Below are 16,331 nucleotides of genomic sequence, written 5' to 3' on the forward strand. Positions count from 1 at the left end.
CATTTTTGTTACCTTAATTTCTGGGAATGTTTATCAGCTGCTTGCAACATACTGATGTTGTGTCTCGTTGCTTTGTCTCTACCAGGTGCATAACCTAGCTGGAATCACACACACATACTGACCGATAACAGAGCATTCAGTGATCGTGCCTGAACTCGGAGAGCTGTGGGAAGAACTGCAAGGATGAACATGTGTTACAACAATTTTACCTCTCGGACTCTTGCACTATGTCAATAGTGATATTATGATCCATTTGGATGGGAAACTGTGCTGTTACTAAAAACGCTGAAAACCTTTTTTTTTTTTCATTCTATCAATTTATAATCAAGTTAAGTTTGGGTAAAACAAGAACTAGATGTTGATGTTATGATTGCTTTTAGAGAGTAAAAAGGAAGCTGTTCTAAACAGAGCAGAAAGTTCCCCTCGACTAATACTGGCAATAATAAAACACTAAAAAAAAGGTCAGGACAGTACAAAGGTTATTGTATAAATAGCTCTTTTTTTGCAGTTTAACTTCTGTTATCATTTTCCATGACTTTATTCTTCAGAAGCTCAAGTTGACAAAAAACTTTCCAGACCAAAACCAGCACACACATTGTAACAGGTTATATAAGATTTGTGCAGAAAAACCTGCACCATAAAGTGTAGAAGGAGCCATATTCATCAAACACACACACATATACACACACACACACAAAAAAAACACATTTAGGAATAAATACTTCTTTCCCATGATTACAGTGAAAAAAACATAAAAGTACCTGAAATACATGAACCCTTTGGCATTGACAGACTGCAAAAAAATGTCAGTTATTTCAGCATTTTCCCATTTCTCCATCATCCAAAAGATGAAACTATCTCTGTAGGATGCTCGTCCTTTTACACTCGGTCCCCTCCTGGCCGCAGTTGTGTATGACAGCTCCATCCTCGATCCCCCTGGCATACAGGCGAACCAACTGACCATGAATCCTGGGAAAAAGGTGAACACAGTAAAAACAATGCTGGTGACAAAAAGAAAATACTGGCATAAGCGCAGTATTTTGTATTCTGCACATATGTTTTTTTCTTATATACCATATGAATAATGGGCAGATGAATAATCAGCATTTCCTTGAAATGCATGAAAATAATCTAATGTGAGACACGGAGTACGCTGTTGAGCTTTCTTACTTGCAGACGATATCAGTGAAAGGTAAAATCTCTCCATCACAGTTCCACACCGACACATCGGGAGCTTTTTTGCAGCACAGGCCACATATGAAGGGGGATGCCGTTTTCTCCTCCTTTGTCATCACTCGCTCCATAGATCTCTCTGCCAAGTGCTGCTGAGATCCATTTCTGCCTCCTGTGTCCTCATATCCTGTCTCTTCTCCATCAATCCCACCACTTGGCCACCCAGATTCTTCGTATCCTTCCTCCTCTCTGTGCCCTGCCGGACAGAAACGGACCGCCTTCACACGATGGACCTCCACAAACGGCAGGTCAAACTAGGAAAAGAAAAGAAAAATTGTGGTTCAAGTACTTTATCTCACATTGGAACTTTTTAAATTGAGCTTTGTTTTCACACGAACATGCCATACCTGGTCCTGTGTGCTAGTGTGTCTGTAGAGAAACTTTAGGAAACCCAGAGGGTGAGTGTCCCACACTAGGATGAGGTCCCCTGTTCCATCCGCCAGGTGGGCAGAGGGAGAGAGGCCCAGAGGACTTCTGGCACATGAGCTGGACATACACGTGAGAGACACACACTTGAATGTGCCTTCCACACTCACCCACTCATCTGAAGAGAAAGACTGAGTAAGAGGACTGCAAATTAAGGCACAAAAAAACAACAACAACAAATCAAAAGCCTGATGAGCTAATATTTACTGCAATAACATATTTCTGCAACAAAATCATTGAGTATTTATGTTGTTGCTTCTTCTGCCATATTTACATGTAGAAATCCTGATGAAAGTGTGCAATTTAAAAGGTGCAATAAATTTGATAAATAATCCACAAATAAATAATCCAAAAAAAGATCCTTTGAAGTATACATGATTTGGACTTAACAGGCTAAAACATGTTTTACCTTCTGAGTCAGTTCTGATATGGCCATAGCAAGAGCTCTGCAGGGAGCCTGAATCGGAGGAGTTGGGAAAAAGCCTTTCTGTGCTTCTGGAACACACACCACATCTGAAACACACAAAAACAGCACAAAGCTTCACTGCTTGAAGTCTGTGCAATGACAAGCTCCTAGACCTGGACACTCATTAATAGGAGTGTTGTAAACTATTCGCTGACAGCCAGAGGCAGATGCCTCAAACAAAAACTGTGGCAGACACTCTTAACAGGAGGCTGAAGCTCACCTTTCATCTAGATCAAGTTCCTCCTGTCAGAGTTCTTACCCTACATAAGATACACCCAATACCCGAGTCCCTGCTGCGGGTGGTAGCAGTTACGGTGTCTCAAACTGAATTTGAACCATTTCGCTGATTCCTGAAACATAATGAAACTAGCCACATCAACACTTTCGCTCCTTCTAATTAAAGGGGTTTAGGGTTACAAAAAAAAAAAAAATCATCCCCATTCTCAGATAACTTAGATTAGGACACACAAAGGCTGAGAGTGAAATGGTTATCAAAAATACAACAGCCTTTCATTAGTTCATATCTTGTTTGCCTATTCCAATAATTCTACCTTTTCTTGATCATTGTTCCTGTGGTATAACTTTTTAAGTGAAATTTGTCTCAACCTTCGTATGTGTGATAGAGAAAACTAAACATCCACAGAATAAATAGCAGGTGCTTGGGAAATAGCTTCATGAAAAGAGAAGTAGCCTGTTCAACAGATGACACGCCCACGAGTTTTATGGTGTTAAAACTCCATCAAGCTTGTGTGCACACTAATCCTTTCTTTCTTTCTTTCTTTCTTACCTTCTGTCTTTCTCTCCTACTTTTGTGCTCATTATTAATTGTGCTTTTCAGTTTAATAAATTGCATGTCATGTCACTTATTTGTCATAAGTAGGCGTTTTACCCTGAGAGGCAGCGTGTTTTATCTCTAGGGTTGGAGAACAGTGGGTCTGCTGGTAGATACTGAACTGTGCCTGTGTAGCTTCTGTTGCTCAGGAACACCATTGTGCCTAAACAAAGAAGAGCAGTTATGTTAGCTGAAAATACACAGCACAAGACACTCTCATAATTTATAAAAGAGGGCACACTGTGGTTTTATGATAAAAAAATCTTCAAAGAAGGAACACATTGGTCAGATAAAGTACTTCCTTTGCGGTCATATCACAGACGTCAGTGACACTTAAAAAGAGACTTTAATTATAGAAATTATGAGAGCATCTGATGCATTTGAGCGTGCAGTTATTTCTCTTCTAAATATGAAACATTAGTCTACACCTGAATAGTCATATCTGAGAGGCCCCATCCAGCGATGTTTTTCACTCTCAGCCAGTATATCTCCATAGAAGCCATAGCCCAACAGAGACACTGAGTAGCGCACCAGAGCGGAGGCATGATGGACTGAACACACATCCAGAGGCTGAGAGTCTCCTGCAAGGTGTTTTGGGAAATCAGACGGATCATATAAGTAGAGCAAAAAGTCAACAAAACCGTGATAACTCAAAAGAAAAATCCCTCCTCACCAATGATAATGTGCAAAGCTGAAGTAACAGGGTCGATCACTCCCACTGTGGCATGGCACACACAGTCTGTAGAACCTACAATACAAACAGTGCATCAAAAAGTGGGTGTCCCAACTCTAAATTGGATGCCATGGATTTATGAATACCTAGCAACAGTAACCTGCAGGGATGATGCCAATATGAAGTGGACACGGCTGCAAAGTGACATCGGGATCATTCTCACAAAGGCCTGCCTCTTGATGTGTCCGCCCAATAACACCATGAAGTATTTCACTGAACATGCCGTCCCCACCCACACAGACCACACTGTTAAAAACAAACACAAGGGTTTCTGTTATGTGAAAGCACCTCCCAGCAGGCTTAGCTGTTATAATGCTCTCTTACCACAGTATTTACCCCACAGAGCTCCAGGGCTTACCCGTCAAAGCCTGTCAGATCTTTCTTCAGGAGGTGGTCTCTGGCCTGATTTGCCCGCTCAGTCACTAAACAATAGATTTCATGATTATATGCACACTGAAAACTGGTATTAGAATCAAGCAGATGAGTCTAAAGCCAACTGTTAGATTTTAGCCACTTTATCAGTAACAAATGAACCTTTTCTCAAAACGGACATATTGCTCAGTGGAAATGTACCTATTACATGTGAGCTGATACCAGCCAGCTCAAACAGAGGGGAAACCAGAGAATGGTAGATCTGTCTTCCTTTCTTCTTTCCTCCAAATGGGTTGATGAACACCAACAGTCTCTGAGGACGCAAAGGACCTGAAAGGTACATTTAGAATATTACAGGTTAACTCGAAGCTTCTGACAAGCAGCTGATAGTATAGCTTAGTCTTTTAGGCTACGGCTACACGAGAACGAAACGAGGTTTTTTTTGAAAACGGGTACGAAAATTCTTGCGACCACACGGAAACGCGCTGCTGTCCAGACGAGAACGGATGAAAACGATGAAACGATGCAGTACACACGCCGCTGTGTCACGCCACGCTGTGAGACAATAGAGAAGTGTTAAAATTGGCTCCCAGCGTCAACGTGTGACTGACGCAAAAACGTTTTAGCTGTAACAATGGAAACGAAACGAGGCCGTTTTCAAACTTTCCCACTCTGGAACCCGTTTTCAAAAACTATCGTTTTGGGGTAGTGGGAACGCCGGCTCCGTGTGGCCGCGACAGCGAAACGATAAGAAAAAGTATCGTTTACAGTGAAAAACGTTTCCGTGTAGCCGCAGCCTTAGTGTGCAATTATCAATGCCTACTGTGATTTTTGAGAGCAGTCCTTAGATGTTTAATCCACTGGTCTCTGAGAACCCGACTGGGGCAGCTGAACTGGGTCTGGCCCAGTCTCCATAGTAACCCAGAGGAGCCCCCGCTACTGCTACGCTTCACGTAGAAAACTGTAGATAGGTGACAAATAAATAAAAACATGTCTGACAAAATCCTAAGATAAGCAATACTTCAGGTTATGTTATTTTAAGCAGTATGCTCTGAGAGAGGGGGCTGCTGAGTCTCCCTTGTAAACACACCTGTGAAACCTTTGTCCGTATCCTCCACAGATTTCTGGGGTAGGATCTCCACCCGACCCTCCTCCACTCCGAACACCTCAGCCACAGGCACTGAAACTTCAAAATGCACACAGTGAAAATCTCAGCAGATATACAACTTTGCATACAATTAATATGATATTTCAACCCCCAGAAAGACGGCAAACTTTTCTTGCAAAGAGTATCTTTTACTTGTACCAGAAATAAAAACATAGGTCGAATGAAGAGCTATAATACTAGAAGATGTCATATGTCATGTCGGAATTTTAAGTGGCAGATAGAGATGTTGAATGCAGCACTTTAAACACTGGGCGTTTGAGGGACGCAGATCATTTCTAAGATACGTTTCATCAATAACACAACAATTCTTTACTACTACAACATTTTTGTCACATTCTGGTTAAGTTTGGGGAAAAAACATCTTGACAGGGTTAGAAAATACTATGTTTAGGGCTAAAATTTTCAAGTCTCATTTCTGACCTAGGCCTCTTCAAATTTAAGCTTAAAACTTACTCATTTAGGATGGCTTTTAATACCCAGTAGTATGATGACACTTGTCTTATTTGATTTTGTTGTATTTTATTGCTTTCACTGTAAAGGGCTGTGTAAATAAAGTACATTTACATTTACATTTAGAAAATGCATTCTATTTAGAATACAGCTGTCATGGTCATAGATACCATATTGGTGGTTGCCTTTGTTACATATAAACATAAAATGTTACAACAAAACTTCATGACTGGCTTTAGAAAAGCATCACTCGGTTAGAGTTAGAAATCCAAAGTACTTGGGCAGGTTAAAATATGAAGTTTGAAGTCGCTCTCAAGACCACTACAATTTGCACTTTCACCGAATCAAATTATAGGTCATCTCTGCCTGCATGTACAAACGTACATTTTTTCAAAAAAAAGGTACATTTTTGGAAGGACGACAGTCTCTTTTTTTATTTATCCACTTACACTTAGGCTACTGTTCGTCATGGAAACAAAGTTCAAACGTGAAAAAAACTGACTTGTTTGTATGACTACTTTTCTCAAACACACGAACCATTTCCGAAATAATAAACGACTGAACTAAAAAAAAAAAAAAAGACTGGAGAAGGCTAAAAAATCCAGATCAAACATTTTTTTTTATCTTTAACTTGCCGCAATTTTTATTCATTCGGCATCATTTGAACAAAACATTGGATAACTTGTTTTCAAGCCAACAGTCTGGAACTTGTTGCGCTTGAAGCCTCCAAATGTTAAGAATACGACCAGCTGCCCCAACTCCAATACCAAGACAAGAGTTTTTTGATTCGCCGCCCACATTTTTTTTTTTTTAACAGCAGAAACACCAATGTGTGTGGCAAAGCCTTTTGGTGCCTGTAAAACACTGATAATAGGAGTTGTTTTCTTTTTTATAAAATAGCAATGATGCAGAAAATGTTAGTTAAGAGTCAAATAACTTTCTCTTGACATCCCCATGATAACCTCAACTGCTGCTTGGAACTCAAAGATGATGGACATTATTTAATTAACAGCCTCTATCATTTCTGTTCTGCTTACACACACTTTGAGACACATTACTGCTCTGATTGGTCAAAAATGTAATCCAAAAATGTATATGAATATGATTCAAAGGAAAAGCATATCAAGTAAAGCACAACTACATCTGCTGCAGATGCCAGCATTGCAGCAAGTGGATACAGCTCCTCTTCCTCTCGTCCTTTTGGAAAACCACCCATCATTTAATGTCAACCTTTGATCAAAAATAGTTTGAAGGGGGTGGTCAGGACTGAGTGTGTGACGAGCTATATCAACTTCTGTTGACGTATCATTCCAGCAAAGACAGTTAGGTGCTTCCTGAGTATCAAACCCATGAGTCATCAATAACTTGAAAACTCTGCTGCTGAACATGAACAAGAAGGACTTCAGGGAGGGTGACCGGTCGTTATCGAGGACTGTGAAAACAGCTGAAAAAGGAGATAAGATAAAGCAAGGAGGTGTACAGAAAAAAGGTGGAAAACAAACTCTGGGAGAGCAACATGAGAGGTGTGTGCTTAGGGATGGAAAAAAGATCACAGGCTCAAAGGAGAGGAGGAATCATACGGATGGAAGTCTGGTCAGACCCAATTGATTGAACATGTTTTTCCAATAGGTTCATTTCAGATCAACACTCGGCATGCTCCTCACCTGACTCACAGAATCACTGTCACAACTCTACATTGTTATCTTCCCTCCACATCAGGGCACACTGCAAAAGACTCACATACTGGAAGGGGTGGCAGAGGAGGTTTCAGTCTGATGAAGAAGCAGCTGGACAGGCTGAACCTGAACAAGGTTGCAAGCCCAGATGGAGGGATCCTGAAGGTCTGTACGGAACAACTATGTGGGATTCTACAGCACCTCTTCAACCTTAGCCTGAGTCTGGAGAAAGTTTCAGTGCTGTGGAAGTCATTCCGTCCTTTACTGGTACCTAAAACATATCTCATCCATCTGCCCTCAGTGACTACAGACCAGTTGCCGGAACATCTCACACCACAAAAGTCCTGGAGAGACTGTTATTGGCAACACCGAGGCCGTCTACAAGAAGGGACAGATCAGAGTCTACTTCTTGTAACGGTCCTTTAATGTTTGCAGCAAGATGTTGCACATCTTCTACAAGTCTGTTGCGGAGAGTACTATCTGCTTTGCAGCCATCTGTTGGGGCAGCAGCACCAGCACCATTGACTCTACGAAACAGATACAGAAGCTGGCTCTGACGTCCCTAGAACTATTATGCAAAGAAGATTGTTGCAAAACAAGCTCATCATTATGTCAATACTGCACATCCCCTACAATACATAGTGTTGCCACAAGGAAAAGGCAAATCAATCACATTAAATCAGAAAGTGCCATTCCCTTTAAACACATCTAAAAACAACAAACTGTGCATTTGTTCATTGGACGCATATTAATCTGTTTTATCTTCATATCAATACCCATTTCCTGTTAGTGGGTTAAAAATAAAGTAAATTAGCTGAGACATCTGGTGACAGGCTGTGATCTTGTGCCAGAAAGCGTGTTGGCATCGTTTCGCAGCTTGTGTTTTCAGTAAACTGCCTCTCGGTAGGTATGTGTCCTGTTTGTGCTGTTCAACTCGTTCTTCGCGTTTTCTGCTCGCAGGTGCTTTAAATACAGCGCCTCCTTTATGGAAAGATCCGATTAATTTGTGCTGTAAAAAGATTGCTATGTGTTTATTGCTATAGTTTGTTGTGTTTCCCAGGCTACACGTAAAGACTATACATTAAAGGATAACGCTTGCCATCTGTGCTGTTTATGGTACCCAGTGCAGATAGAGAACATTTTTGAATCAGCTGTAATTCTTTTTCATGTTTTTTTTTTTCTATTCATCATCCTAATATATATATACATACATATTTTTTTGTTTAACTGAACGCGTTTATGCGATTGCGACTATTTCTATGCTGCTCTCACTGACACCCAACACCTCCCAGTTTCTATGGCGCTGTTAGATCACATGATGTTGACCTACAGTGGATGCACGCTTACCTGTTTTCTTATCACGATTCTTCTTATCTACCTCGGTCCACTTCAAATGCCAGCCTGTAAGGACAGCCAGGTATCTCTTATTGCCGACCCACAAACTTGACTCCAACCTCAGGTCAGTCTCCATCTGGACAGATGCTGTCACTCACGTTGGTCTTCCCGTGTCCATAAAACAATTCCCAGATCACATTTTACACCCATAACTTTTACATCTCTGAAAATCAACAGCAGGCTGCCAATCTGGTCTCGTCATCTATCAACAAGCCACAGTCCCTTTGTTTCCCGACATGTGAAAGTTTTTATCTCCGTCTGAATGGCCCTGGCTCTTTTTTTCTTTCCCCTTCTTCTTATTTTTTTTCTCTCCTTCAAACACACTCAGGTAAAGTGTTGACGACACCGCCCAGCGCTCAGGGGTGTAAGACTGAAAATATCCGCAACCTCTCGCTCCCCGTAGCACACCTGCTCGTTTTGCATGGCGCACTGCTGATTGGATAGATATTTACCTGAGGGATTGTGCCCAATTACATCGAGTGTTTGAGGAATTTGGCTATAGTTTATTAGTAGCCTAGGCCATGGCAAATATATATATATATATATATATATATATATATAAGATATACGCTAAAGGTCGTAAAGGCTAAGTGGTACAATGATCAAAATGATCAAAGTGATAAACTATTGATACTCAAGCAGATGAACCCATTGTAGTTACTGCCCAGCCCTGATAAAAAAAAAATACAAAAAACAGCAATGATGTGTGTGTAATTGCAATTGTTGTGTTCATTTTATTTCATGTATGATTCAAATGTCGAGAGTCTGATTTTTCTGTGTAAACTCTGTCGCTGTTTGTTTGACCACAACCTTGTGTTGGAAAAATTGCCCGATGTGAATACAGTCTAACTGATACTCACTGACAGGCAACTGATCCAAGTGACTGAGACAACAAGCCCTCTTAAATGCTGTAAATAAATCAGTGGCATCTTGAGATGATCTATTTTGATGAAGAAGAAGAAACAAACAGTCCTAAGCTATGGAGCTCCCCTCCTCACCCACTGTCACCTTCACTTTTGTTTCTTTTCTTTTCCTTGACATATTTGTTACTTTTCCAACCTATATTATGTTTTAAACTACCCTTTTAGCTTGAGGTCAAACCTGTTCGATGGTTATTACCTTAGAAAATTTGTGGGATTTATTAAATAACAAGTTTTTTTAAAAACTCAATTATGACATCCAAATATAGACTAAAACTGACATGTAAACATGTGGAAATAAGATATGCGATGTCTATGCTAATGAAGAGGAGAACAAAGGAACAAATAACGGAACACTCAACAATTATACCTATGCACCCCTGTGTGGGTTTATCTGAGCCGAAGACACACATCATTTTTGTCGACGCACAAGAATTCACCGAAATAAAATCGATGTATGGAAAAGTCACTTTTATTGTGAAATGTCTGTACGTTTTTTTACCGGAAACGTTTTTGTGACATGCGCATTCCCTCCTCTTTGCCATGCTAGCAAGACGACTCAGCTAGCTAGCGTGAAAAGATACTTCAATCCCATTGTGTAATTATTATGATTAGTTTGATAGGAGCAGTATAATTCAGTTTTGTTCCCGAGACCCAGTAAGAAGTCGACTAACAAAATGAACATACGAAACGCGCGGGTAAGTGTGCTGAAATCCTCTCGTCAACCACGCTGTTTAGCTAAGAGTATAGCTAAGCTAACGCTGAGCACCTCACCCTGCATTTTAGCTGACCAGGTAACACCTAGTTTAGCATCATGCTATACATCTTTGTGACGCCTTTTTTTTTTCAGCCGGAAGACCTTATGAACATGCAGCATTGCAACCTGCTGTGTCTTCCAGAAAACTATCAGATGAAATACTACTTCTACCACGGGCTGTCCTGGCCTCAGGTGATTGACAGTGTTCCTGATTGTCCTGACTTTGCCAATGCCTCTGCTCCTGTGTCGTAAATGCTTACAGTGTCCGTCTCCATTGTTTCAGCTCTCATATATTGCCGAGGACGAAAATGGAAAAATCGTGGGTTATGTGCTGGCAAAGATGTGAGTACCTGTGACCTCATGTACAACTTCCTATCAGCTGATCATCATCATCTACCAAATAATTCAATTCAATTCAATTCATTTTTATTTATATAGCGCCAAATACAACAAATGTCATCTCAAGGCACTTAGATAGTAAGTCCAATTCAAGCCAATTGGAATTCAATTAATTAATAATAATCATAATTCATAAAATAATCCAATTCGTTCATATAGAGCCAATTCAAAAACAATTTCCTAGCTAAGAAAACCAACAGATTGCACTGAAAACTTTTTGTTTTTCGGTCCAATCTCCCAGCCTGAGCGTGCCTGAGGCGACTGTGGAGAGAAACGACTCCCTTTTAACAGGAAGAAACCTCTGGCAGAACCAGACTCAGGAAGGGTGGCCATCCGCCTCGACCAGCTGGGGTTTGAGAAGACAGAAAGGGGGAGAAGGGGGAAGGGGGGAGGGGGGAGGGGGCGGCGGCGGCACTGTAACACCATTCAAAGGATATCTGTTGGAACAGGGAAACACGAGTTAATGACCACAATAATATCACATATACATAAAGAGAGTAAAGTGAGGAAAGGTGTGACAGATGAGGCCCCCCAGCAGTCTAGGCCTATAGCAGCTTAACTATGGGATGTTTCAGGATTACCTGAGCCATCCCTATTCAAGGTAAACACAAGAAACTTGTGCTAACGAAAAAATAAATAATAAAATAAAGGACCAGACTCAGTGAGTAATTCCCTATACTCCCTATATAGATCTGCTCCTCACACCACAACAACCATCTTTTTACAGCCACAAGCTACCTCAGCCTCTCACCAACTGCACACCAGTCACAGCGGGGTGGGGATGCAAACCCTGGTTCGGGTAGGGGGAGAAATAAAAGAGGTAAGATAAGCGGGAATGGGATTCAAACCCTGGTTCGGGTAGGGGGTAATGAAAGTATAGAGGGTGCCAGAGGTGGAGGCAGAACAAGACACACTAGCAGATACACTATCAGATTCAACAGACCTAACTATAAGCTTTATAAAAAAGGAAAGTTTTAAGCCTGGTCTTAAAAGTGGAAAGGGTGTCTGCTTCCCGGACATTTACTGGCAGCTTATTCCACAATAGAGGGGCCTGATAACTGAAGGCTCTGCCTCCCATTCTACTTTTAGAAACTCTGGGAACCTCAAGTAAACCTGCAGTTTGGGAACGAAGTGCTCTGTTAGGAAAATATCTTACAATGAGATCTTTAAGATATGATGGAGCTCGGTCATTAAGAGCTTTATATGTAAGGGGAAGAATCTTAAATTCTATTCTGAATTTAACAGGGAGCCAATGAAGAGAAGCTAAAACTGGAGAAATATGATCTCTCCTGTTAGTTCTCATCAAAACTCTGGCTGCAGCATTTTGGATCAACTGAAGGCTTTTCAGAGAATATGTGGCACAGCCCAATAATAAAGAATTACAGTAATCCAATCTTGAAGTAACAAATGCATGAATTAGTTTTTCTGCATCACTCTGAGACAAGATGTTCCTGATTTTAACAATATTACGAAGGTGAAAGAAGGCAGTCCTAGAAACCTGTTTTATATGCGAGTCAAATGATAAGTTCTGGTCAAAAATAACTCCAAGGTTCCTCACTGTAGAACTAGAAGCCAAGGAAATACCATCTAGAGTAACTATATAGCTAGACAGTTTCTCCCTGAAACGCTCAGGTCCAAAGATAACGACTTCAGTTTTGTCTGAATTTAGAAGCAGACAGTTCTGAGTCATCCAGGTCTTTATGTCTTTAAGACATGCTTGTAGTCTGACCAACCTATTGGGTTCATCTGGTTTTATAGATAAGTACAGCTGAGTATCATCAGCATAGCAATGGAAATTTATGCCATGCTGTCTAATAATGTTACCTAATGGAAGCATGTATAAAGTGAAAAGAATCGGTCCAAGCACAGAACCCTGGGGAACTCCATGACTTACTCTGGTGTGTGAGGAAGATTCTTCATTTACAAGAACAAACTGAAATCTATCAGATAAATATGACTTAAACCAGCCTAATGCAGTTCCTTTAATCCCAATAACATGTTCAAGTCTGTGTAATAAGATACTGTGATCGACCGTATCAAATGCAGCACTGAGATCCAACAGGACAAGCACAGACACAAGTCCGCTATCAGAGGCTAAGAGGAGATCATTGGTAACTTTCAGCAGTGCAGTTTCTGTGCTATGATGCACTCTGAATCCTGACTGAAACTCTTCAAACAGATTATTTCTGTGTAAGTGATCACAAAGCTGAGCTGCAACTATTTTTTCAAGAACTTTAGACATAAAAGGGAGATTGGATATAGGTCTATAATGAGTCTAAAATAACTATTCCGTGTTCATTTTAGGGAGGAGGACCCAGATGATGTGCCCCATGGACATATCACATCACTGGTATGTTTAAACAAGACACACCATTTTATATGTGCATATCTGTTGAGAAATCTGCGTCTAACCCTCCGTGTGGAATCCAGGCGGTGAAGCGATCCCACAGACGTCTGGGTTTGGCTCAGAAACTCATGGACCAGGCCAGCCGGGCCATGATAGAGAACTTCAATGCTAAATATGTCTCCCTTCACGTTCGGAAAAGGTACTTTGCCTTGTTATTTCTCCTGCTGTGACGTTGGTTTTGTGTAGATTAAACATTGCCCGGCTCCCTATTTCCAAAACGTGCTCATTCTCTGACTGCATGTGTATTAGTGCTCCTGTTTTTAAGAGTCCTGTGTGTATTTCTTCTCCCCACTGCAGCAACCGGGCAGCTCTGCACCTGTACTCAAACACACTAAAGTTCCAGTAAGTTTGGGGTTTTTTCCTCTCTGACTTCTCTGATGTTACTTGTTTAAAAATGTGATACAAGTATATCCTTGGTGGCCATAGTATTGACTTTCAGAAGTTTCAGAGTAGACTTGGAAGACTAAATCAAGAGGTTCACACCTGTTTCCAGATTATGCATGATATTTAGGTATGTGCCTGTCTTTAGTATCCGTTTGCTGATTAGATTTGAATTGTGGTGTCAAAAGTTGCATCAAAAAGAGCATTATGGTGAACTTGGCTTATGAGAACATATTGCAAAGGATTCTTCGCTAACAACGATGAGAGCAAACTGTTCTATTCTAAATGGTTTGTGTTTATGTTCATACTGATAACCTGCTTTGTTTGATCATTTGTGCACACTGATGAAAGCATATTAGTCAGCTGAGGCTTCGGTTTTACCATTAACTTCACACAAAAGGTTATGCGGCGAGTGGGTGAAAAAAAAAAAAAAAAAAGCAACTTTAAATATAGGACGGTCCATGTCATGCATTTCTAAGAAAATATGAAATGAAAGCGGCAGCTGTGTGACAAAATTGGCGTCGAGGCACAACCTCAGATAAAGTTATACTCACTGACAGTGCTTGATGCAGTTTAGAGTTGGTGAACACACAGCTAAGGTCTGTGCCAAGGCCTAAACAAATGTTAAGCTTACTACAACTGCTGTCCTCTGACTTTCTACTGTGCAGAGTCGTCCGTTACATTCTCAAGATTCAGCTGACACGGCCGACTTTTTTCTTTCTCTTTAAAAAAAAAAAAAAAAAAATGTCTTCTGAAACCTCCACACCACTTTTTGTCACTTTATTGTGATGTCTGCTGTGGGGATGCTGCTGCGTAGATCAACACATGTCTATATCTACACCTCTATTATTGTCCTAATGCGGTTGCATTACTTGTAATATATGTGGTATTTATGCCTGGGTCTGGGGCAGTCATCATTGCAATGTCTGTGGCTTCTGCCCGAGCGGACGTCACCCGGCTGCATGCAGGCACAATTTGGCATGACACATTAACTGTCAACAAAAAAAAAGAGGGCTATGATCACTTCACATTTTTGTCTGTTAAAAACTAACTTCATGTCTCATTTATTCCTGATACTGACCCCAAGTTGGCTACATGTCACTACGGCATGTAGATGTATGTTTTTTTTCACACTCAGAAGTATGTTTGGGCCAGAATGAGCTCGTGACTTTGTGTGAAAGAGGATGGGGTTCTAGGTTTACGTGGCTTTTATGTTAAAAAAGCCACAATGTTTCCCAAACTACATGACTGCAGCACCTCTTTCCATCTTCTGTGTCTGCGATGGTTTGCTTTAGATTCAGTTTCTTCTAGGAACTCCTCCTGGAAGGCTGAGTCTGCTCCGATTGAGGTAGTTTTTCATTCTTTGTGTGCCAAACTAGCCATTAAGCAGAGATCATGCAGTGTGTGGCCTGGTGATTTAGATGAATAATTGACTTCAAATTAGGTATTTTGTGAAGGTCCAAAACGGTTTTTCCAATCGAAGAGGTCTATACTTTGGGTTTTCAGCTTTTCCAGAAAGTTGACATACAAAAAAACCTAAATTTCACATTGAAGTTGAAGATTTAAGTATAATGTGTCATTAATTGAAGTGTTCTCTTATTTCTTCCCAGGATTAGTGAAGTAGAGCCCAAATATTACGCAGATGGGGAGGATGCCTACGCTATGAAGAGGGATCTGGCCCACATGGCTGATGAGGTGGTTTTGATTCATATTTTAATGGTTCCCCTTTTTAGTGGTTCTCAGAAGAGCAGATCCATATTCTTTTTTCTTCTATACTTTTACCTACAGCTGAGGAAACCTGGTGTGCGTGTGTCGGGTCAAGAGGCACCTTCGGGTTCTGGCGACCATGAGAGAGAGAGCGAGAGGGACAGCGGAGGAGAGAGCAAGGAGCTTAGTGAAGTCAGCGAGGCAACAGAAAGCACAGACGTTAAAGATTCTTCTTCTGATTCACAATGACACTGCAGTTCCACACCTTTTTGAAAGCATCATCACCTTCTTTTTTTCTTTTTTTTAACTCTGTTCTGTTTTTGACTGGCTATCTGTCCATAAAGGGCGCTACAACAATTTTCATCTCCATATTTTCTTAAACCTTTTTTTTTTTTTTTTTTTTTTCAGCTGTGATGAACTTGGATATGAACCGATGTGCTATCTAAATGAAACAAAAACAATAACTGGCCTAAATGATTTTGTTCGATTGACCCCCGTCATGACCAGAACTGATATTTACAGAGTTCACTTGTTACCTTTCAGTTTAGTCTCTGTTACAAAACAAAGTTATTACAAATAAATCTTTAAACTAATATCTTTGGTAAACCTTTCGTATTAAGCATGTCTCCATTTACTGAACAACAGAAATGGCTTTTATACACTAAAATACATTAACATTACAATGAATAAGATGTTCAGTTGACACAGTTATTGTCACCTGTGTGATTAAATTAAAACCTAACAATTAGTTGTACTGCTTAAAACTGATTGTGAATTTATGGAAAAAAAGAACATGTCTTAATGAACATCAGAAATCCTAGTTTCAATGTTACAAAAAATTTGCCAAGTTTAAACTTAATGAGAGATGAGTCTATTCTGGAACTCATCATATACTGAACCACGCAGGAGGAGTTTAAAGGATACCACGAATAAAATGTAGGGAGGAAAAGTCAAAACTAACGTTCATATACTGTCAGTGGGACTGTTATGGACAAAGGAAACCAAAGTA

At 40.5% G+C, this 16,331-nt stretch overlaps 2 protein-coding genes across 2 annotated transcripts; one reads left to right on the forward strand and one right to left on the reverse strand.

Moving 5' to 3' along the window:
• Window positions 1-333: 333 nt before the first annotated feature.
• Window positions 334-9,123, reverse strand: LOC142390264 (ceramide kinase). The gene is made up of 13 exons (XM_075475657.1): window positions 8,704-9,123; window positions 5,153-5,248; window positions 4,886-5,023; window positions 4,264-4,392; window positions 4,049-4,112; window positions 3,791-3,936; window positions 3,631-3,705; window positions 3,386-3,538; window positions 3,015-3,120; window positions 2,069-2,172; window positions 1,581-1,777; window positions 1,171-1,487; window positions 334-969 (listed from the first exon to the last, which is right to left on the reverse strand). The coding sequence occupies exons 1-13, from the start codon at window positions 8,825-8,827 to the stop codon at window positions 855-857; spliced, it is 1,764 nt and encodes a 587-aa protein (XP_075331772.1). The 5' UTR covers window positions 8,828-9,123; the 3' UTR covers window positions 334-854.
• Window positions 9,124-10,192: 1,069 nt separating this feature from the next.
• On the forward strand, window positions 10,193-15,679 carry naa10 (N-alpha-acetyltransferase 10, NatA catalytic subuni). Its single transcript, XM_075476692.1, has 8 exons — window positions 10,193-10,369; window positions 10,522-10,620; window positions 10,712-10,770; window positions 13,132-13,177; window positions 13,258-13,373; window positions 13,532-13,576; window positions 15,226-15,310; window positions 15,404-15,679. The coding sequence occupies exons 1-8, from the start codon at window positions 10,349-10,351 to the stop codon at window positions 15,569-15,571; spliced, it is 639 nt and encodes a 212-aa protein (XP_075332807.1). The 5' UTR covers window positions 10,193-10,348; the 3' UTR covers window positions 15,572-15,679.
• The last annotated feature ends 652 nt before the right edge of the window (window positions 15,680-16,331 follow it).

Source organism: Odontesthes bonariensis, chromosome 10, assembly GCF_027942865.1.
Source record: "Odontesthes bonariensis isolate fOdoBon6 chromosome 10, fOdoBon6.hap1, whole genome shotgun sequence".
Classification (NCBI taxonomy): Eukaryota; Metazoa; Chordata; class Actinopteri; order Atheriniformes; family Atherinopsidae; genus Odontesthes; species Odontesthes bonariensis.

Excerpts from the sequence above, each read along its gene's own strand:
- LOC142390264 (XM_075475657.1), bottom strand. The coding sequence starts at position 8,827 with ATGGAGACTGACCTGAGGTTGGAGTCAAGTTTGTGGGTCGGCAATAAG. Across the intron at positions 4,393-4,885 it reads GACTGCTCTCAAAAATCACA|GTCCTTTGCGTCCTCAGAGA; the intron begins GTAGGCATTGAT and ends TGTACCTTTCAG. Across the intron at positions 3,706-3,790 it reads TATTGGCATCATCCCTGCAG|GTTCTACAGACTGTGTGTGC; the intron begins GTTACTGTTGCT and ends TTTGTATTGTAG.
- naa10 (XM_075476692.1), top strand. The coding sequence starts at position 10,349 with ATGAACATACGAAACGCGCGG. Across the intron at positions 10,771-13,131 it reads GGTTATGTGCTGGCAAAGAT|GGAGGAGGACCCAGATGATG; the intron begins GTGAGTACCTGT and ends TGTTCATTTTAG. Across the intron at positions 13,577-15,225 it reads TCAAACACACTAAAGTTCCA|GATTAGTGAAGTAGAGCCCA; the intron begins GTAAGTTTGGGG and ends ATTTCTTCCCAG.